At 39.0% G+C, this 21,801-nt stretch overlaps 1 protein-coding gene across 10 annotated transcripts in view; it reads left to right on the top strand.

The window, feature by feature from the left end:
• SRPK2 (SRSF protein kinase 2) overlaps positions 1-21,801 on the top strand; it is a 249,317-nt gene that overhangs the window by 81,139 nt on the left and 146,377 nt on the right. Inside the window, exon 1 of one of the 10 annotated variants that reach the window (XM_070787238.1) lies at positions 142-199. The exons of 8 other annotated variants lie outside the window; for them this stretch is intronic. In XM_070787238.1, coding sequence (XP_070643339.1) covers positions 157-199 — 43 coding nt within the window. In that variant the 5' untranslated portion in view covers positions 142-156. Of the gene's footprint in view, positions 1-141; positions 200-20,973; positions 21,035-21,801 lie in introns of those variants that run through there. One more of the 10 variants, XM_070787237.1, reaches the window with a different exon arrangement.

Here is a 21,801-nt window from a genome sequence, read left to right as displayed (position 1 = left end):
CTCACAGAACATCTGCAGAACTGAAAACTTAAGGGTGAATTTTTCTGTATGTAAAATTTGCCTTAATAATGAAAACAGAAGTAATTGTACAGATGATTTAGTAAAGTTTTTGTTGACTCTAATAAAGCTTGATTAAACTTTGCAGGCTTGGATGCGATGACAATTTGCCAGAACGTGATAATCTCTGGAGGCCTCACAGGTGATTGCAGCAGGGACCTCTGCACCTAATGTTTTCCCGAAGTGCACAACTACAGAGGCAGGCCTTCGGATGTTGACACAGTGTGTGGGTGTGATGGTCCCTGTGTAGGGAAAGCCAGTGTCTTGAAAAATCCACGAATGTCGAATCAGACACCGTGTAGTGGAGCTTATTAAGGAGAAGAAACTCCAGGATTAAGGAAAATGTGGCAAGACACAGCCCTGCATCCTCCCCCCTTGCCTTTCCCATAGTTGTTTACCACTGGGTGTGGTTTGTGGAGCAGCGCTTCATTCTGTTCAGTATGTTACTACTGAACTCCGTATAAAACTAAAGATCTGTGATTGGCAATTGGTTTGCAGTTTTTAGGCATTCCATTTGTTTTTATTTTTTAGCTGTAAAGTAAAATTGGTTTATTTCATTTTGACAGTTTTGCCACACTTCTGAGTTATTGTTACTGAAGTCTCCCCAGAGTATTGCCCAGTGGATGGAGGAGGGGCTCAATAAGTATGCTTAGTTTCTACATTTTTTAAAGTTCGTTTATGACATTTGAAAGTGAAAGTGTTAGTTGATCAGTCGTGTCTGACTCTTTGTGACCCCATGGACTATAGCCTGCCAGGCTCCTCTGTCCATGGAGTTTTCAAGGCAAGAATACTGGAGTGGTTGCCATTCCCTTCTCCAGGGGATCTTCCTGACCCAGGGATTGAACCTGCATCTCCTGCATTGCAGGCAAATTCTTTACCGGCTTCACCTCTGAGCCTCTGGGACCCACCATAAATATTGTGACAACGCCCCCATTGCCCCCCTGCCCTGGCTATTGTGAGAATCGGCAGTATATATAGTAGTGGCTTCTGGAGCCAGGTTGCCTGGGTTTGTCTCTTCATGCTACCAATTGTTTACTAGCTGTGTGACCTTGGGCAAAGTTACTTACTTTCTCTGTGCCTCTGTTTCCTCATCAGTAAACAGGGATAATATTAATAATTACACTACTGACTCCATGGAGGGTTTATGTAGATGAAATAAGCTAATAATAAAGGGAACGTCCTCACAGCAGATAGCAGGCAGGGAGTTTGATGTCAGTGTTACGGCTGTTACTGTGGTTGTGCGTGCATGTTCAGTCATGTCTGACCCTTCTGCGACCCCACAGACTGTAGCCCGCCAGGCTTCTCTGTCCATAGGGTTTTCCAGGCAAGAATACTGGGTTGCCATTTCCTCCTCCAGGGGATCTTCCCGACTCAACGATCGAACCCGCATCTCCTATCCTTGCTGCATTGCACGCAGATTCTTTCCTGCTGAGCCACCAGGGAATCCTGTGGTTTTGTAGTTGTTATTATTTTTATTTTATGTTAGTGAATAGCCTTATAAGCCTTCTTTAAATGTTGAAATCCAAGAAAAACTATGATGCTATTTCTACTTTGACTTCCTGAAAGTAGGTTTAGTTCTTGTAAAGTCAGCTGAGTTAAATACCCCCCCCTTTTTTTTTATCCTTGTTTCCCTGAAATTCCTCTATCTTATATTTCATTTTATATTTGATTTTTAGTTAATATGCTTGATACATTTGGAATCTGCCTTCTGACAACTCTTATATAAATTGCAAATCGTTTGCTACAGCATACCCTCTTCTGTGTTCAGAGGTTCAAAACCAGTTCATTGTCTTAAATATGCAACAAAACTAAATGTATCTCTTAAATTAGAAGCCAGGGTATTGTTTTTGTGGTGGTATTCAGTCGCTAAGTGGTGGCTGACTCTGCAACTCCATGGCTTGTAGCCTGCCAGGCTCCCCTGTCCATGGCTATGTATAAATTGAGACTTGGAAACCTCATTAAATTTAGAGGACTGAATCCTATAAATCAGAAGAACATTGACTTGTTTGCTTCTCTGTGTACTATGTCACCTTTGTAAAATTGTGTCTTTTATGTAGAGAAGTGCTCTCAGCACAAAGCTGATTGTATTTGTCAGAGTATTTTGAAGGTGTTTGTTAAAAAGCACTTGTGGAACGGTTTGTGGAAATGGTTATGAGGTTTCAGATTATTCTTGTCTTCTTCAAATCCATTCTTAAGCAGGAAAAAATAAGACTTGTCTTTTAAACTTAATAGTAGCAAACTGGTTTGCTAAGACCTTTTTCCTTGTGGGGTTCTATTGGGTAGTTGTTCATTAGAGTTACTTTAAAAAACCATAAACTGATTCGCTAGCAGCATATATGTCCTCTGTACTGAGATTTGAGGTGACTCTCACAGCCCCTCTTCCTGCCTTGAGTAAGGCACCTTTCCAGCAGAGCCTGAACTGTATGGTTTCTCCTACCCAGTGCCTGGTAACCTCTGTTCTGTTTTCTGTCTTTCTTAATTTGCTTGTTCTAGGTATTTCATGTAAGTGGAATTACATAATATTTGTCCTTCTTCTGTGTTTGGCTTTCTTCCCTTAGCATGTATTGAAGTTTCATCCATGCTGCAGCATGTGTCCAGTTTCATTCTTTTTTACAACTGAATAATATGCCATAAATTCAAAAATATAAATAATGTATCGAACCCAGCATATCTAAAACAGTATCATATCAACATGCAATCTGCATAAAAGTACTAATGAAATATTTTCCATTAACATGTCTGCTCAGATTTGCCACATTTCAGGTGCTTGGTAGCTAACCGTGGCTGGTGACTGCTGTATTGGACATCAGAGAACTAGATAAGGGAAGGATTACTTAAGATTGTTAAGCAGCACAAACTTTCTTTTAAAAAAAAATATTTGCTGAAAGGCAATATTAGAGATTTTAGTCATTAGCCAGGAGCGGGGGTGGGAAAGGGTTTTACAAAAATGATAAAGACCCAGACATAGCTATTCCTTTATTTCAAATCTCATACAACATAGGAACCTTTAGAGGGAAAAATAGTTCACTGTGAGATTTTTTTCACCAGAAGTCCTGGTCTCTTGACAGTATTTTTTTTATTTGATATTCACACTGTCCTAAATACAGTGCTAGTAAGCATCAGGTAATTAATGTTTTGAGTAGAAAAATTTGAATGGTGAGTTGAACTGGAACAGAAACTTGCAATGGGTGCTATCGGATTTAATGAAAACTCTTTTCCAAACTGGAATTTTTCCTTTCCAGGCCCATTTTTTGAACTTTGGAAATTGGGCCTGATTTATGTCAGTCACTCATTCTTGTAACTTGTTGGACTGTCAGGAACTAGGAGCACACAGATGAGGGTATAGAGAGGAGATGCCCATCGGCAGCCATTTTGGATGTGGCTTTGTTGTATACTATGTCCCATGAAGGGCTTGGATTAGAAGCAGACCTTCAGCTACCTTTCAGAGGCCTTGACAGTATGAATGTAGTGCCTAAAATGAAAGACTCTGAGATAGCCAAGAAACAGTATATTTACCTCAGCATGAATGCTTTGGTATAGAATAATTTAAATGAGGTAAGGAATGTTTCAGCTGTGATGAGCATGTGGCTGTCAGCGATCACTCGTTCCTTTAAGCTTTGGTATCTGAGGTTTACCTGTATTGCAGAGGAGTAAATAAGAGAATATGTGGTGAGACTAATGGAAAAAACTAAGAAGTGAGTGACTAGGCAGTTGTTATAAGATAAACAAGTGTTTCACTTTTGTCCTGGCACATCTTTCAGTTATTGTTCTGGTTAAATAGGTCTTTTGAAGTTATAATATCTTTCATGTCTGTATTGTATGAATTATGAATGTAAGTTTGTTGTTTAGTTGCTGAGTTGTGTCCAACTCCTTTGCAACCCCATGGACAGTAGCCTGCCAGGCTCCTCTGTCTGTGGAATTTTCCAAGCAAGAATATTGGTGAGTTGGACATTTCCTTCTCCAGGGGATCACCCCGACCCAGGGGTTGAACCCATGTCTTCTGCATTGGCAGGCAGTTTCTTTAGCACTGATCCACCTGAGAAGCCCGAATGAAAGTTTAGGAAACAATAAAATAGGCACCTGGATACCCACACCCTAACTCAAGAAATAGAATGCTGTGAGTCCAAGTCCTTGCCACCATTTTTGTAGTCTCAGTCCATATTTCAGAGTTAGACTTTAGAAGAAAGTTGGTTATTTTAGACAAGTTAAAATACATTGGTCAGTATATTTCACCAGAAATTGAGGAACTATTTGTTATTAAAATGGTTAATTATGTGTCTGGAAGGAGGTTATTTAGTTTTTTTTAAAGGCAAGAGTAGAATTTCTTGAAGCTCTCTTCTGAAGCCATTTCATACTTCTCCTCTTGCTGTGGTTCTTTTGTGGAAAGGGCTTTTTGCTCTGTAATTGCACTGGCACTTGACTCTAGCTTCTTGAGCATATGCCTTCCTTCCTTCAATGGTCTAACAAAAGCATCTAATAATTCAGATGGCTCTACTTAAAAAATTTTTTTCTTTAATCTTAAACTATCATCTATGGGATTCTCTTTTTCTGCAGCCGTAGCATATCTTTCGTAAACACGGTTTATTCATTAGTTGAGACTTGTTCATTTCGGGATTGCTAAATTAATACCTATGTTTTTAGATAGGTTGCATTTTTAGTTCATCAATTTATTTCAGCAATTTTATTTTGTTTTAAGAGATTGTTCATGATAAAATTAGAAGGAACAGACTGAATTTAGTTTTTAAAACTAGTTTTAAATGGCCAATTTTGTACAACCTCCATGAGACTTCCCTTTCTTGTGATATAGCAGTATCAGAATAATTCAGCTGTTCTTTTTTCCCTTTCAGTATAACACTCTCAAAGTTCCAACAGAACATTTCTTTGACCTTGATTAAACTGTGAATTTTATTTGAAAGTGAAAATTGGCATTTTGGAGGCTATTTATAACGGTGTGATGGCAGTCTTTTTGCAGACTGTCCATTTGAAAGCTGTGTAACTACAAAAGAGATTTATTCGATATTTTAAATTGCATTTCCTTTGGTAATGCTTAACATTATTTAAGAAAATTATTTTTAATTATACAAGTAATACCTATAAAAAATCCAAGTTCAGATAATCCCCTCTGACTGCCATTCCTCATTCCCTGTCCCATCTCCAGAAGTGAGGAAGCACTTCTAATCATTTTGAGATCAATGTTCTCCCCCAACTTTATATATGTGTGTGTGTGTGTGTGTGTGTGTGTGTGTGTGTGTGTGTGTGTGTATGCGTATGCATATATGCCCCTGAGAACATAATACTTGTGTAATAAAAGAAGTATATTGTGTGCATTCTACAAGTCGTGGGCTTCTTTTAGTTTTGAGGATGGTTCAGTACATGCAGATCTGCCATGAGGCTTTCTGTTGTGAATGTGCCATGATTCTTTTAACAGTTGCGTTGCTGCATTACTTTCTGTTGAACACAGCTTCATGTTGAGTGTCTGTTTCTGTGTGGTTCTCCTAGGACACATGTGAATCTTTTTCTAGCTTAGATTTGTAGCAAGTGGAATTCCTAGATTATAACTATCTAGTATTCCCTACATGAAAGTTAATAAATAGAATATTTGTGGGCATGATTGAGTGTTAATTGTGCTTCTGAAATGAATTGTGTATTTGTAATATTGGCATTTTAGTTAGATAGGGAGGATAAGGTCCAAGTATAAAACTAGTGATTCTCAACACTGGCTGTGCATTAGAATTGCCTCTTGACTTTTTAGGCATAGTCACCCCCAAGAAAATGATTTAGTAGGTCTTCAGAGCAGTACAAATAGCTCCTTGGCATGAAGAGGAAAGTTAAATACAAGACATACATCTGAGACTTTTCTTAGACTGCCCGTTACCTGGCCCCAATGTAGTACCTAAGTTACACCTAAGATGCAGTAAAATATAGTAGAAAAAATTTCATTTTCTTTAGACTCTTAATATAAGTTAACAACTCTTTCTTTCTCCAGACACTTAACATAGTGTATTAGTGTAATAAATGATTACTTTAATATTGATAGAAAAAGACCATTTTTTAGAGAGGAGAGGAATAGCAAGATTATAAACACGAAATCTGAATAGGACTGAAGTTGTAGGATTGTGGTACAGTTTTCATAAACATTATTAATAAAAAATGAATGTTTAAGCTTAATTTTTTTCTTTTTATTTTTTTAATTATGAAAATATTTACAGGACAGTTTAAAAATATAGAACAAAGTGACATACAGTTCCACTATATATTGGAATTTTTTTTAAGTAGGTAAATTTTATAGTAGTAGTAGATAATAAAGTTTTTAGTTGAAGTTTTAATATCAAACTCTCAAAAATTAACAGAATGAATATACATAAAAGTAGAAGGTTCTGCTGCTGCTGCTGCTAAGTCGCTTCAGTCGTGTCCGACTCTGTGTGACCCCACAGACGGCAGCCCACCAGGCTCCGCCATCCCTGGGATTCTCCAGGTTCAAGTAGACCTGAAAAGCAGCATGAACCAATTCAACATAATTAAGATTTATACAATTTTCACACAAAAATAGAATACAAATTCTCTTCAAGGTCCCACGGACTATAAACTGGGAGACTCTGAAACATATCTAGGGACTTAAAACAAGGTGCAAAATTCATGTTTTTTAAGGCATTGAAATCATACAGAGTCTATTCTCTTATCACTATATAATTGTTAGAAATCAATATCAAAAGATATTTGAAAATAACCCACATATTTTAAAGTGCAATGTGACATCTACCAAGAGAGGTCTTTGAGTTAACCATTGAAAGCCTCCTGATTAGCTCTTTAATATGGTTGAGGGCCCAGACCCTATGCATAGGTCACCTCGGTCTGTATTTTCCTACTAGTTCACATACTAGCTCTGTGAACTGTGGTGAGTTAGTTAGCCTTTCTATACCTCAAGTTTCCCTTTCTGTAAAATGGGACACCGATAATATTTATTTTACAAATATATGGGATTATCAAGAGAATTATTACATATCTTAAAGCAAGCAGAAGAGTGCCTGATGCATTGCAGTTGGTATGAAATGTTAACTGTTATCGTTGTTGTTTTTCATTACAAATGCGATTCATACTAAAGTTTCAGTCTTCAGGCATTCATGTTCTAAGTGACCAGAAACGAACAGCTGAATACATAGCTGAAGATGATGAGGATGAAGTTCTTGTACTCTGGTGGATTGATTCAAAGTCGCTTTGATAGGACAAAGCTAAGATTCTTTGTGTGTCTTTGATAGGTTTAAGGCCCTGTCTGTTGCTTCTCGCATGTTAAATGGAGAACTAGTTCAGATTTCCTGTTCATATAATTGGTAGGAAATCCCACAGACAGCAAGACAAGAATATAGTCTGTTTCACTGAGGTGTTTGTGGTATTTCCTAACATTTTGTAAAGCAGTGGAGCTTGGAAGTACACTTACTCTTGCTAACTTCTGTAAAGATTTTTATAGAACTAAAGGACGACTTACACTTGAGGTGAGAATTTTAGGATTAACAAACAACAGGAGTGATAATTGGCAACATTCCTTAGGGGGTACTGTGTGGGCATAAAGACAAAAAATTTGTGAATTGTGGAGAATTGACAAGTCTTACAGGTACCTCCATGAAGTTTGGTATTTTTTCCTCAGCATGACGTAGATTGAAAAAACTTGTATTTTAATCTCATTCACCTGTTGGATGTCTTATTTTGGTTTTGGCTGTGTGGTTCTATATCTACCCTACATTTAGCCAGGACTTCTTTGTATGGCATGGAAGATGCTCCCGGAACAGTCTACTGCCAGTATCCCTGGCTTCTTTCCTTACCAGTAGGTACTTTACTCTTGCCAGGCACCAAAACAGTTTAGATGGCTAGTGTGATAGGGTTCTCTGTAGCTTTGTTTGTGCCATTTTCCTGTTCGGCGTGGACTTCTCTTCACCTGGCAAAGTTCTCCTAACCCCAGTCGCCAAGCCCAGCTGCCTTCTCTGACTGCTTGCTTTCCCCAGACACACTGCTTGTGTCCTGCTTGCAGGCTTGCTGCACACCTGTGCAAGTAGGCTTTTGGCTCTAGACTGTCTGGGTTGTCATCCTGACTTAGCCACACACTGGCTCTAGGATCTTTTTTTGTTGTTAAATTGAGATATTATTTACTTTAAGTCACCTTTCTAATCATTTAAAAGTGTACAACTCAAGGGCATGTATCATATTTATAATGTTATAAAATGTCTCCATTACCTAATTTTGAACATTTTCATCCCCCAGAAAGGAACCACTGTGTGTTAGCAGATACTACCTATTTTCCCACCCCTCAGCCCCTAGAGTTTTCCCTCTGTAAATTTCCCTATTCTGGGTCTTTCATGTAAATGTAATCATACGTGTTTTGTGTCTGACTTGTTTCGCTCTCTGTGATGTTTTCAAGATTCATCCATGAGGTAGCACGTGTCAGTATTTCGTTCCCTTTATGTTTGGATATACCACATTTTGTTTATCCATTCATCTATTAAAGGATGTATGGGTTGTTTGCATTTTTTGGTTATTATGCATAACACTATTAAGAATATTTGTGTACAAGTGTTCTATGAACATGTTTCCTCTTGGGTTTACATGAAGGAGTGGGATTTTTTAGTCATATGGTAACTCTGTTTAACTTTTTGAAGACCAGATTGTTCTCCAAAGCAAAAGTACCATTTTACAGTCTTACCAATAACACATGAAAACTCCAAGTTCTCCATATCCTCGCTAACACTTGTTATTGTCTTTATGATGATAGCCATCCTGGTGGTGATAAAGTGGTATTTCGTTGTTACTTTGGTTTGCATTTCCCTAATGACAAATAATGATGAACATCTTTTCATGTGCTTATTAGCCATTTGTATTTCCTCTTTCAAGAAATGTCTATTTAAATTCTTGGCTCAATTTTAAATTGGATTGTTGGGGTTTTAATTGCTGAGTTGTAAGAGTTGTTTGCATATTCTGGATGTTAATCCCTTATGAGATACATGATTTTTTCAACATTTACTCTGATACTGTGAAGAATTTGCTTCTCAATAGCGAAGTCAGCTGGGCCTTAGGAAGCATCACTGTGAACAAAGCTCTAGTGGAGGTGATGAAATTCAGTTTGAGCTATTTCAAATCCTAAAAGATGATGCTGTTAAAGTGCTGCATGCAATATGCCAGCAAATTTGGAAAATTCAGCAGTGGCCACAGGACTGGAAAAGGTCAGTTTTCATTCCAGTCCCAAAGAAAGGCAATGCCAAAGAATGTTCAAACTACTGCACAATTGCACTCATTTCACACACTAGCAAAGTAGTGCTCAAAATTCTCCAAGCCAGGCTTCACCAGTATGTGAACCGAGAACTTCCAGATGTTCAAACTGGATTTAGGTAAAGCACAGGAACCAGAGATCAAATTGCCAACATACGCTGGATCATAGAAAAAACAAGAGAATTCCAGAAAAACATCTACTTCTGCTTTATTGACTACACCAAAGCCTTTGATTGTGTGGTGGTTTAGTCGCTAGGTCATGTCTGACTCTTGTGATCCCATGGCCTGTAGACTGTCAGGCCCCTCTGTCCATAGGATTCTCCAGGCAAGAATACTGGAGTGGGTTGCCATTTCCTTCTCCAGGGGATCTTCCTGACCCAGGAATTGAACCCGGGTTTCCTGCATTGCAGGCAGATGATTTACCAACTGGATCACAGCTCTTCAAGAGATGGGAATTCCAGGCCACCTTATCTGCCTCCTGAGAAATCTGTATGCAGGTCAAGAAGCAACAGTTAGAACTGGACATGGGACAACGGACTGGTTCCAAATTGGGAAAGGAGTACATCAAGGCTGCATATTGTCACCCTGCTTTTTTAACTTATATACAGAGTACATCATGAGAAATGCTGGCCTGGATGAAGCACAAGCAGTTATCAAGATTGCTGGGAGAAATACCAATAGCCTCCGATACACAGATGACTCCACCTTTGTGGCAGAAAGAGAAGAGGAACTAAAGAGCCTCTTGATGAAGGTGAAAGAGGAGAGGGAAAAAGCTGGCTTAAAACTTGACATTCAAAAACTAAGATCGTGGCAAATGGTCCCATCGCATCATAGCAGATGGTCCTATAGCTACATGGCAAATAGACCCATAGCTTCATGGCAAATAGACCCATAGCTTCATGGCAAATAGATGGGGAAACAATGGAAACAGTGACAGATTTTATTTTCTTGAGCTCCAGAATCCCTGCAGATGGTGACTACAACCATGAAATTAAACGACGCTTGCTCCTTGGAAGAAAAGCTGTGACCAATACTAGACAGCATACTAAAAAGCAGAGACATTACTTTGCCAACAAAGGTCCATCTCGTTAAAGCTGTGGTTTTTGCAGTAGTCATGTATGGATATTAGAGTTGGACCATAAAGAAAGCTGAGCGCTGAAGAATTGATGCTTTTGAACTGTGGTGTTGGAGAAGCCTCTTGAGAGTCCCTTGGACTGTAAGGAGATCAAACTAGTCAATTCTAAAGGAAATAATCCCTGAATATTCATTGGAAGGACTGATGCTGAAGCTCCAATACTTTGGCCACCTGATGTGAAGAACTGACTCATTGCAAAAGACCCTGATGCTAGGAAAGATTGAAGGCAGGAGGAGAAGGGGACAAAGGATGAGATGGTTGGATGGCATCACCGACTCGATGGACATGAGTTTGAGCAAGCTCCAGGAGTTGAGGGACACGGAAGCCTGGTGTGCTGCAGTCCATGGGGTCACAAAGAGTCGGACATGACTGAGCGACTGAACTGATGACTCTCATTCTGTATATTATCCTTTTGTTTTCTTGATAGTATCTTTTGATGCACAAAAATTTTTAATTCTTATGTTCAATTCATCTATTTATTCTTCTGGGTTTTGTGTGTGTGTGTGTGTGTGCTTTTGGTATCATACTTAAGAAACTCAAGGCTAACCCAAAATCATCAAGGTTTACACCTATATTTCCTTCTAAAAGTTTTATAGTTTGAGCCTTTATATTTAGATCTTTGTTGCAGTTTGGATCAATATTTTGTTTATGGTGTGAGGCAGGAGAGCTTTATTGTTTTACATGTGGACATTCACTTTTCCAGCACCATCTTTAGAAGACTGTTCTTTCTCCCATTGAATGGCTTTGGCACTCTTGTCAGAAATCACTTGACTATAATGTGAGGGTTTATTTCTGGACTCTTAATTCTTTGGCATTGATCTGTATGTCTGTCTTTATGTTAGGTCCCCACTGTTTTGATTACAGTAGCTTTGTAGTAAGTTTTGAAATCTATAAGTGAGCCTTCCAACTTTGTTCAGTTTTTTTAAAGATTGTTGTGGTTATTCAGGGTCTCTTGCATTTCCATATGAATTTTAGGGTCAGCTTGTCCATTTCTCCAAAAAAGGCAGTTGGAATTTTGGTAGGGATTGTATGAATCTTTAAATCAATATAAGGAATATTGACACCATAACAGGAGTAAATCTTCCATTCCGTGAACACAGGATGTCTTCCCATTTATTTGGGTCTTCAATTTTTTTCAACAGTGTTTTGTAGTTTTCAGTGTGTAAGTCTCTCACCTTGTAGTTAATTTTTTCCCCTAAATATTTAATTCTATCTCTGGCATCTTGAGCAAATTTCTTAAACTTTCAAATCTTCAGTTTTCATGCATATAAAATGAAAATATTGAGTACTACCACTGCATTTATTGTGAGGATTAAATGAGGTAATTCACATAAGAGGCTTAAATAAACCAGATTGTTCAAGCTAAATGTTAAGTATTGTGAACTCCGAGAGGAGGAATTTATGTTACATATTTTTGTGTTATATTTTTTCTTCCCCTTGCTCAGGTAGCAAATCACTAACTGTTGATACTTGAAGGAATGTAGAAGGGTGAGAAAATTGGACTATATCACAAATTTCAGTTCCTAAGTTTGAAGGTTAATGTTGGTTAGGAGTTAGGGACACTAATTCTTGCTTATACTCACATATTTTGATATGGCTTGTTTTCTTACACATTTCAATATGCCTTGCACGATAATCTTGTGACTTCTTGAGAGAGTGATTTGGTTTTTTTTAAGAAGTTAAGGGGACCTTGGCTTCTTTGGTGAACCCACAGTTCTTTATGTGCCAAAATTGTGAGTGAAATGAAACTATCTTAATATAGGACATTGTAAATCATTGTTTTAGAGAACTAAGTAGTTTCGGTTGTATATTAATATCTAGTATGGAAAACTATTTTTAAGTTAGAATTATAAAAAATGAAAGTGAAAATCATTCAGTCATGTCTCTCTCTTGTGACCCCATGGACTATACAGTCCATGGAATTCTCCAGGCCAGAATACTCCAGTCGGTAGTCATTCCCTTCTCCAGGGGATCTTCCCAACCCAGGGATCAAACCCAAGTTTCCCACATTGCAGGCAGATTCTTTACCATCTGAGCCACAAAGGAAGCCTGAGAATGCTGGAGTGGGTAGCCTATCCCTTCTCCAGTGGATATTCCCGAACCAGGAATCAAACTGGGGTTCCTGCATTGCAGGTGGATTCTTTACCAACTGAGCTATCAGGGAAGCCCTAGAATTATAAAAATACTTCCTTTTTCTGGGTACTATTCTGATATAATTTCTAAAATTCATATAATATACAGTTGATAATTATTTTCTAAGCATGTTATAAAATAGAGAAAACTTTAAACCTTAGCATCATGGCAAATAGAGCACTAGATCTCATCCTGAGTGTAAACATCTCAGTTATCTAAGAACTTGTGTTACTTCTTCTGTCTCCCCAACAGAGCAAGGGTGAGAGTTTAGTGGCTAGATTAACTGTTAATGATACTCTGCCATGGTGAGAAACTGGTAGACCGTTTTCAGGGATTAGTTTCATTACATTTCATTGCTAATAGGGGGTGAGGCTCACAGAATTAGGAATTTATTTAAAGATTCATGTTTTCACACTTTAATGCAGTTTTGTATTTCTGAAATACCTCAACATAAAAATAACAAATCAACAGAAAAAAAAACTGTGTGATGAACGGTGCTCAAAGTGTTAGGATGGTCTTGACCTGGTACAGAGATAGTCCTAGCATTGGTCTCTTCCCTCTGCCTTCTTGTTTGATGGCTTCCAGGGGGTGGGTGAGAATGGGAATCCAAATTTTAGAGATTGACCCACTTTTCTTGCTAGGATTTGGAAATCAGAAACAAATCTTTTCTTTTAAAGTAGTATTTCTTTTGGGTTATACATTGTACTCAGAATAGTAATTTTAAAAGTGATCGAAGGAAAAACATTTACTTTAGTAAGGGAAGTTTCTTGTAAGTGGCAGCAGAAGTTATCTTGAAAGTTTTAAACCAGAAACCTAACCAGCCTGAAATCACCTCCAGCCCCCTCCAATTCCTTCCCACCTCCCTGCCCCCGCACATACTCCCTCCTCACCCCATTGTAGAGTTTGAAGTGAACACATTGTTGTTGGTTGGCATTGTGCCATATTCAGGATCATAAAGTAACCTTGTTTTGGAATTACAGCAGGAGAAAATTTGACGCCAGAAAAATAAGCAACAAGCTAACTTTTAGGGAAGAGAGTGAAATGGAGACTTCACCTTGAAAAATAAAATCAGTACACTTATTTAACCAAAGTTCAAGTTATGGTTGAAAAATATGTACTGAGTTTTAGAATGAAGACAGGATCAAGTGTTGATTGTTTTGGCATAAACATTTTCATTTTATGTTTAGTATATAGTTGATTCAGGGTGATTCCAAATCCGTGGATACTCAGGGCCAACTAAGGGACTTGAGCATCCATAAATTTTGTTACTAGCAGGGTGTAAGGCAGAGGAACCTGAGATCAAATTGCCAACATCCGCTGGATCATCGAAAAAGCAAGAGTTCCAGAAAAACATCTATTTCTGCTTTATTGATTATACCAAAGCCTTTGATGGTGTGGATCACAATAAACTGTGGAAAGTTCTGAAAGAGATGGAAATACCAGACCAACTGACCTGCCTGTTGAGAAACCTGCAGGTCAGGAAGCAACAGTTAGACCTGGACCTGGAACAACAGACTGGTTCCAGATAGGAAAAGGAGTACAATAGGAAAAGGAGTGTATATTGCCACCCTGCTTATTTAACTTATATATGCAGTATATCATGAGAAACGCTGGGCTGGAAGAAGCACAAGCTGGAATCAAGATTGCCGGGAGAAATATCAACAACCTCAGATATGCAAATGACGCCACCCTTATGGCAGAAAGTGAAGAAGAACTAAAGAGCCTCTTGATGAAAGTGAAAGAGGAGAGTGAAAAAGTTGCCTTAAAGCTCAACATTCAGAAAACTAAGATCATGGCATCTGGTCCCATCATTTCATGGCAAATAGATGGGGACAGTGGCTGACTTTATTTTTTTGGGCTCCAAAATCACTGCAGATGGTGATTGCAGCCATGAAATTAAAAGATCCTTACTCCTTGGAAGGAAAGTTATGACTAACCTAGACAGCATATTAAAAAGCAGAGATATTACTTTGTCAACAAAGGTCTGTCTCATCAAGGCTATGGTTTTTCCAGTAGTCATGTATGGATGTGAGAGTTGGACTATAAAGAAAGCTGAGCGCCGAAGAATTGATGCTTTTGAACTGTGGTGTTGGAGAAGGCTCTTGAGAGTCCCTTAGACAGCAAGGAGATCCAACCAGTCCATCCTAAAGGAGATCAGTCTTGGGTGTTCATTGGAAGGACTGATGTTGAAGCTGAAACGCCAATACTTTGGCCATCTGATGCGAAGAGCTGACTCATTTGAAAAGACCTAGATGCTGGGAAAGATTGAGGACAGGAGGAGAAGGGGACGACAGAGGATGAGATGGTTGGATGGCACCACCAACTCAATGGACATGAGTTTGGGTAAACTCCGGGGAGTTGGTGATGGACAGGGAAGCCTGGTGTGCCGCGGTTCATGGGGTCATAATAGAGTTGGACACAACTGAGTGACTGAAATGAATGGGGTGGGAGTCGGAGAACCAGTCACCCCTTATCCTGTGGATATCAGGGGATGACTGTAATAATATGATTGGGTATCTTATAAGTAATAATGGAATTGTAATGTTGGATATTTTTGCAGACTATTTAAGAGTATTATTATTTTCCCCTGGTAGTCTCTCAAAATCAAATAATTATCATTCTTGAGACACTTCAGTTCAGTTCAGTCTCTGTCGTGTCCAACTCTTCGCGACCCCATGAATCACAGCACGCCAGGCCTCCCTGTCCGTCACCAACTCCCAGAGTTCACTCAAACTCATGTCCATCGAGTCAGTGATGCCATCCAGCCATCTCATCCTCTGTCGTCCCCTTCTCCTCCTGCCCCCAATCCCTCCCAGCATCAGAGTCTTTTCCAATGAGTCAACTCTTTGCATGAGGTGGCCAAAGTACTGTAGTTCCAGCTTTAGCATCATTCCTTCCAAAGAAATCCCAGGGCTGATCTCCTTCAGAATGGACTGGTTGGATCTCCTTGCAGTCCAAGGGACTCTCAAGAGTCTTCTCCAACACCACAGTTCAAAAGCATCAATTCTTCGGCGCTCAGCCTTCTTTACAGTCCAACTGTCACATCCATACATGACCATTGGAAAAACCATAGCCTTGACTAGACGGACCTTTGTTGGCAAACTTAGCACCAGTGAATCAACTTACCTTGATTATTCCTAACGATAACTAAACTTCTTAACTCATTTTATATTGTCATTTGTCAGTGGATTTGCCTGAGGTTCAAACTTTTTTTTTTGTATTGTCCCATCAGTTTTGTCTAAAATTGCATACTCTGTTGCCGATTTTCAGTGTTTACTTTGCTCTGGAGTTTCATTTTATAAATAAAATGAAAACACTTATCTTTTTTTTAAAGACTTATTGGAGAAGGGAAAGGCTACCCACTCCAGTAATCTGGCCTAGAGAATTCCACGTAAATAGTCCATGGGGTCACAGAGTCAGACACGACTGAGTGACTTTCACTTACTTACTGATTGATTTTGTTTTTTTGGCTGTGGTGTGTCTTCATTGTGGTGTATTCTCATTGTTGCAGGCTTCTCATTTGGGCTTCTCTTATTGCGTAGCACAGACTCTAGGCACACCACCAGCTCTAGTGCTTGGCTCAGTATTTGTTGCGTGCATGGACTTAGTTACTCCAGGCATGTGCGATCCTTCTGGACCAGGGATTGAACTGATGTCTCTTGCATTGCAAGGCAGATTCTTAACCACTGGACCACCAGGGAAGCCCTGATGGTTATTTTTGCTTGCACAACTTTTGCTTTTTTGTGCATTCTCATCACAAAGAAACCTGGAATAATAGGGACTCCTTTTTAGGCTAGACTGATCTTTCAGATGTTGGGCAGTTAATACTTGATGGACCTTCGTAGATGGCTCAGAGAGGCTGCTTCACTCCTTGCCCCTTTGAGAAGGGTATCTTGTGTGTCAGTCTCCTGAATTTTCAGTCAAGACCTCAGCACTTGGTCTTAGGTGGTACAGGGTTTGACACCTGAGCCAGAAAAGTGTCTGCAGGCCCTCTTGTGGACTTAAACAAAAGATACTCGCTTAAGTTGGAGACACCAAGAGAAGGCTATAAGTGTGCATCCCAAAGCAGTAGAATCTGCAAATGTGTGAAGTAAAGAGGAGAAGCAGTTAATTGGTAGTGAAGGAGAAATAGAATTAGAGTCAGAGGTGTTGACCACCAGAGTGGGAAGCCTTAAGGTGGAGAATAGTCCCTTTGAACACTTGGTACCGTAACTGGGTTTCAAGAGCTGCCCTGTTTTCTGAACAAGATTCTGAGACCTACTGAGGCTTTTTCTTCTTCTAGATTTATTCTTGCTGTATTATCCTATCATCTGAAGTAACCTGAGCACATACCTGTTTCTTGTAGCCTGAAAGTCCTCCAAACTTGACAAGTGGGAGGAAATTTAGTAAATCTGTTGGAATAACACCTGTGTTAAAAGGATGAAGGCCCTAGAGTTTAGGTAGAACTGTTTGTCCAATTGCGATGTCTTATTTAATTTCCATGTCATAAGAGTAAGGGGTCCTGTCTGAGCTCATGCTTGGTGTTGCGTGATCTTAAAGGACATGGTAGTGGATCGTCTCCATTACAGCCCTGTGTTACTCTTATGCTGCTGTTGCTCTTAAAATTCTAGGTGGATTCAGGACTGCTCTGTTTCTCTTAGGGTCTGAATCTTTGAAGCACCTCCTTTACTGTACTTTGTTTCAGTAGTACTTATCAGTCACCAGTATTCCTTGTCAGGGATCTTAGGAATTGGTTCATCTCTGGACCCTAATTGTTCTATGAATCTTCACACTCATGGTATTGAATGGAAAATGAAGTATTAGAGATAGTAGCCATTAGCTGAAGAGTTGAACTATTCATCTTTACAAGAAGTTTGAGTATGTTTTAAAGTGTGAGTGTAATAAGAATAAACATCATAAAGCAGGTCTGTAAGTTGGATAGAAGAGAATGAATGGGCAAAGTCTCAGTGAATTGGTTTTTCTTCTTTGTTATATATATTTAGTCATGAATAAGAAGAGTATGATATCATAGACCAACCAGTTTTACTCAGGAAAGTTGACTAATTGTGATGATTTTAATTTATTGGATGTATGAGAAAATTGTCTCCCCTAATGGCTCAGTGGTTAAGAATTCGCCTGCAGTGCAGGAGATGTAAGAGACATGGGTGGGTTTGATCCCGGGGTGGGAAAGATCCCCTGGAGGAGGGCAAGGCAACCCATTCCAGTATTCTTGCCTGGAGAATCCCAGAGACAGAGGAGCCTGGCAGGCTACAGTCCATGAGGTGGTAGAGTCAGATATGACCAAAGTGAGTTAGCACACACGCACACATGAGAAAATCACATTTAAGAAGTTGATTTAGAAGAAGGCTGGAATATTCTGCTTGGGTTGGTAGGTCCTTGGAAATTAGCAGTAGTTCTCAGAGACAGCAGTAATCCTTTGGAGAAGATGAAGAATGTTTTTGTTACCAGTTGTTTAACTTTCACTCCTCAGATTCTTCTTTGTAGACTTCTGTGATTCAGTGGTGTGATGATCTCTGCAGACTCTCCTAGCTCTACTAAATTCTAGTTGCTGGAATCTCAGAGTAATTTTATCTGGAAATATTTATTTAAGAACTAGGAACTTAACTATATTTTAACTTTAAATTGAGTAGAACAGCTTAAGAATAGTATGAGAGTGTCAAGAAGTAAGTGTGAATTGAAGTGAAAATTCAGGTCTTTATCTCTAAGGAAGCTGTGGTCTCAGAGAGAGTGACCCAGTGTATGTATTTTAGTAATTCTGTAATGCAGGTACATGTGATAATGTAGAGGGGCAGAGGAGACAAACTGTATTTTGTCTGGGAAGATGTCAGGGAAGAGGTACCATTTGGGCTGAGATGAGAAAAATGAGTTGGGGGGCTTTCCTGGTGGTTCAGTGGTTAAGACTGAGCTTCCACTGCAGAGGGCAAAGGTTCAATCCCTGGTTGGGGAACTAAGATCCCACATCCTCTGCAGCATGGCTAAAGAAAGAAAGAAAGAGTGAGTTGAGTGTTTAACAGAGTAGACAGTGGCATTCAAGGGAGAGGAAAGTGCATGAGAGAAGACTTGGTGGTATGAGAAAACATGATCCTTGGAGAATCACAGACTAGAGATCAATATTCTGGAGCATTATATATATATATATGTGTGTGTGTGTGTGTGTGTGTGTGTATGTATATAATATATATATAAGGAGAATGGTGGCAGTAATATTCCAAATGAAACACGGGTGCTAGTCTGGGATCCCTCAAAAATGTCTGTCTTAGTGGGGCAATGATGTTGCTGCTCACTGAGGTAAAGCCTGTAACAGGACACATTAGACTGGTTAAGTTAGATTTGTTTTGTTGTTGTTGCTGGCTGCACTGCATGGCTTGTGGGGGTCCTAGTTCGTTGACTGAATTGAACCCAGGCCCTGGCAGTGAAAGCACTGAGTCCTAACCACTGGACCACCTGGGAATTCCCAGTGAGGTTAGTTGTAGACATTGTGTTCACAGCAAACCGGGGATCATCCATGTGAAAATGCCAAGTAGGCCTGGAAAGATATATAGTTCTAGGGTTCAGGAGACAGTATTGGGCTAGAAATTCAGATCTGGTCATCATCAATGCCTTGATAGTTATCCATGTCAGGGGTGTAGATAGAAGAGTCATTGAGTGGAATCACCACCATTTAAGGTCCAGGTGAAAAAACGATCCAGCAAAGAACCCAGGGGAGAATCATAAGAACCCAAAAGCACTGAAAACAAAGCTTGCATTGTTCTATAATGTTGCTTAGAAATTAAAACAAACTTATGACTTAAAAAGAATCAACTTAATTATAATTTTCAATAATTTATTCACACTTCCAGATACTACTAGCTTAATTCTTTGTGAAATAAGCAAATGTGGCCATCTTTGTACTCACTGGCCTGAATGTATAAATGGAGATTGTGGATGGTTGAATATGTGTTTGCAAGGTTGTAAAACTGCTGCTTTGGAAGTACCAAGGAGGGATGGAGAAGAGAGTAATTTAAAATTGAGGGGATGGGCTGGATGTAAGGTTTCAAAATGTGAACTTATAAAAACAGACCAGATCTCTATGTCAATTCATAAACCAAAGTAAATTCTAGAAGGCAACATATTGGAGAAAATAGGATGACAATTTAAAATTTTTGGTGTGAGGAAAGTTTGTAAAGAGATTGGTGGAATTAATTGCAGAAAAATAAAGTGTAGGGTCTTGGATACTGTGAAATATCCAGTATGAATATAGAAAAACAACTAATTTGGGGGACAGATTTGCAGTACATGTGAGAATGTGTCCTGTGTGTGGTCATGGTGGTAGATGACTCAGGTGATCAGGGGTTCAAGACACTTGGGGAGGCCAAAGGCCATGGGACTTAGCCAGGAGTATTTGAAATCATATTGACATGAGCATCAAAGCCCCCAGGACTGTGTCGGATATTGTGGTGGAATGAACATAGGGAGTAGTCAGGCCCAAGAATGGTATTGATAAGGATTAGATAGGAGTGTTGAAGGAATGTGTGGCTCTCAGTGGATACAATGTTATCATGGTATTTGTGAACATTCCGGAACCTTTCAGTCCTTCTGGAGCTATAAACAAATCTGAAGGTTTGAAGAAAATGTGAAAATCATTTTGGAAGCCTTCTCATGAATTATTTGAAACTTTTTTGATTTGTAGTTTCCAAAATCACCAGCCAGAAACTGGTTTAGAGCTTTGACTTTCCTAATATATGTGTAAGATGGGGATATACTTCATTAGAGCTATGCAGTTTAATCTTGGAGACTTTGAGCTCAAGTGCACAGGAAGTGTGAACTTTCTGTCTTTGTGGAATGAAAAACTGCGACAACAAAAAATGCAAGTGTCACCCCATTCCTGCAGTGGCTAGTTGATAAACTGAGAATAATTCTCTAGGTATATAGGAAGGCAGAGATACAGGTTAAAATTTAATTTCCACTTATAATAGTACTGCAGTGATAGAAAGATGTATGTTATGGGTGGCGATAAGAAAGAGAAGGTGGATTAAAATTATAGAAAAGCTCTTTAAAGTGGGACAGACCTAGTCTACCTCATTATGTTATTCAGCAAATATTTATTTAGGATCCCATCCTTTTCTGGGCACTTCCTAGTAAATAGCAATAGGCAGAAATGGCTTATTACTTTGTGCCGAGCACAGCACTGTTTGCCTTTCATGAGCTTTGTCATTAAATCCTCACAGTAACGCTTCACATAGAATTATTATCCCCATTTTATAGGAGAGGAGATAGAGGCTTAGAGAGTTTTAAGTAATTTCCCCAAGGTCGTATCACTATTAAAAATGACGGAGGAGTCCGCTTTCAGATCCAAGGCTGCTTGGCGGTGGAGCCTGGAGCCTGAGTCTTAAATGTCTTTTTAAACGGGGCGTTACTGAGCGTTCACTATGGCACCAGGTGCCAGGCTCTGTAATCCACGTAAGAATCCTCAAGGTAAGTTTCGTTATCATCATCTTCAGTTTTACCTCTGTGCTGTGTGCTCTCCCCAGTGGTAGTTTGGCTGTAGCCTGTGGTAGATTTTATGCTCTCATCAGATATTCACGCCAGCTTTATAATGCCCATTGGATGAAGCTGTTAGCTTCAATTTGGAAAAACTATTTTAGCAGCATTGAGAGGGTATTTTTGTACAAATCCATTGTATTTTATGCAACTATTTATTTTCCTTTTTCCTTTACATCTCATATTCCTTGTATTTCTAGAATTAAGATTCTTAAAAAGAAAAAAATCGTTTTACCCTTTAAAAAAATCTGAAAACTATTGAGGTCTACTTTGAAATTTCATGACTGCCTGTAGATTTTGGTGGCACTGTGTTTTATGTTTGATATGTGAATTTTTAAGATTTTGAATAGGAAAACATTTACAAATAGGAAATCAGCTTTATATATATGAAATAGTCTGGGTAATAGGACCATGTCAATTTTTTTTCACATAAAATTATGTTCTTGGGTTAGTGGTTAGTATTTTAAAGGAAATGTGTTAGGTTTTCCCCCTTTTTCCTCTTTTATTTTTTTCTGACTTTCCCTTTTAGTCTGTGATCTGTTTTTCCAAATCAATATGAGCAATGATCTTTTAATTAAATAGAATTGGTGCTTACATTTCTGTGGCAGATAGCATTGTCAGTCCTCTCCTAAAAGGACAAGTATATTATCTGCTCGGTAACTGGGTGTTGCTGTTCACTTGTGCTGTACTGCAAAGGAGGA

Source organism: Bos indicus, chromosome 4, assembly GCF_029378745.1.
Source record: "Bos indicus isolate NIAB-ARS_2022 breed Sahiwal x Tharparkar chromosome 4, NIAB-ARS_B.indTharparkar_mat_pri_1.0, whole genome shotgun sequence".
Classification (NCBI taxonomy): Eukaryota; Metazoa; Chordata; class Mammalia; order Artiodactyla; family Bovidae; genus Bos; species Bos indicus.
This window is presented reverse-complemented; position numbering and strand designations above follow the sequence as displayed.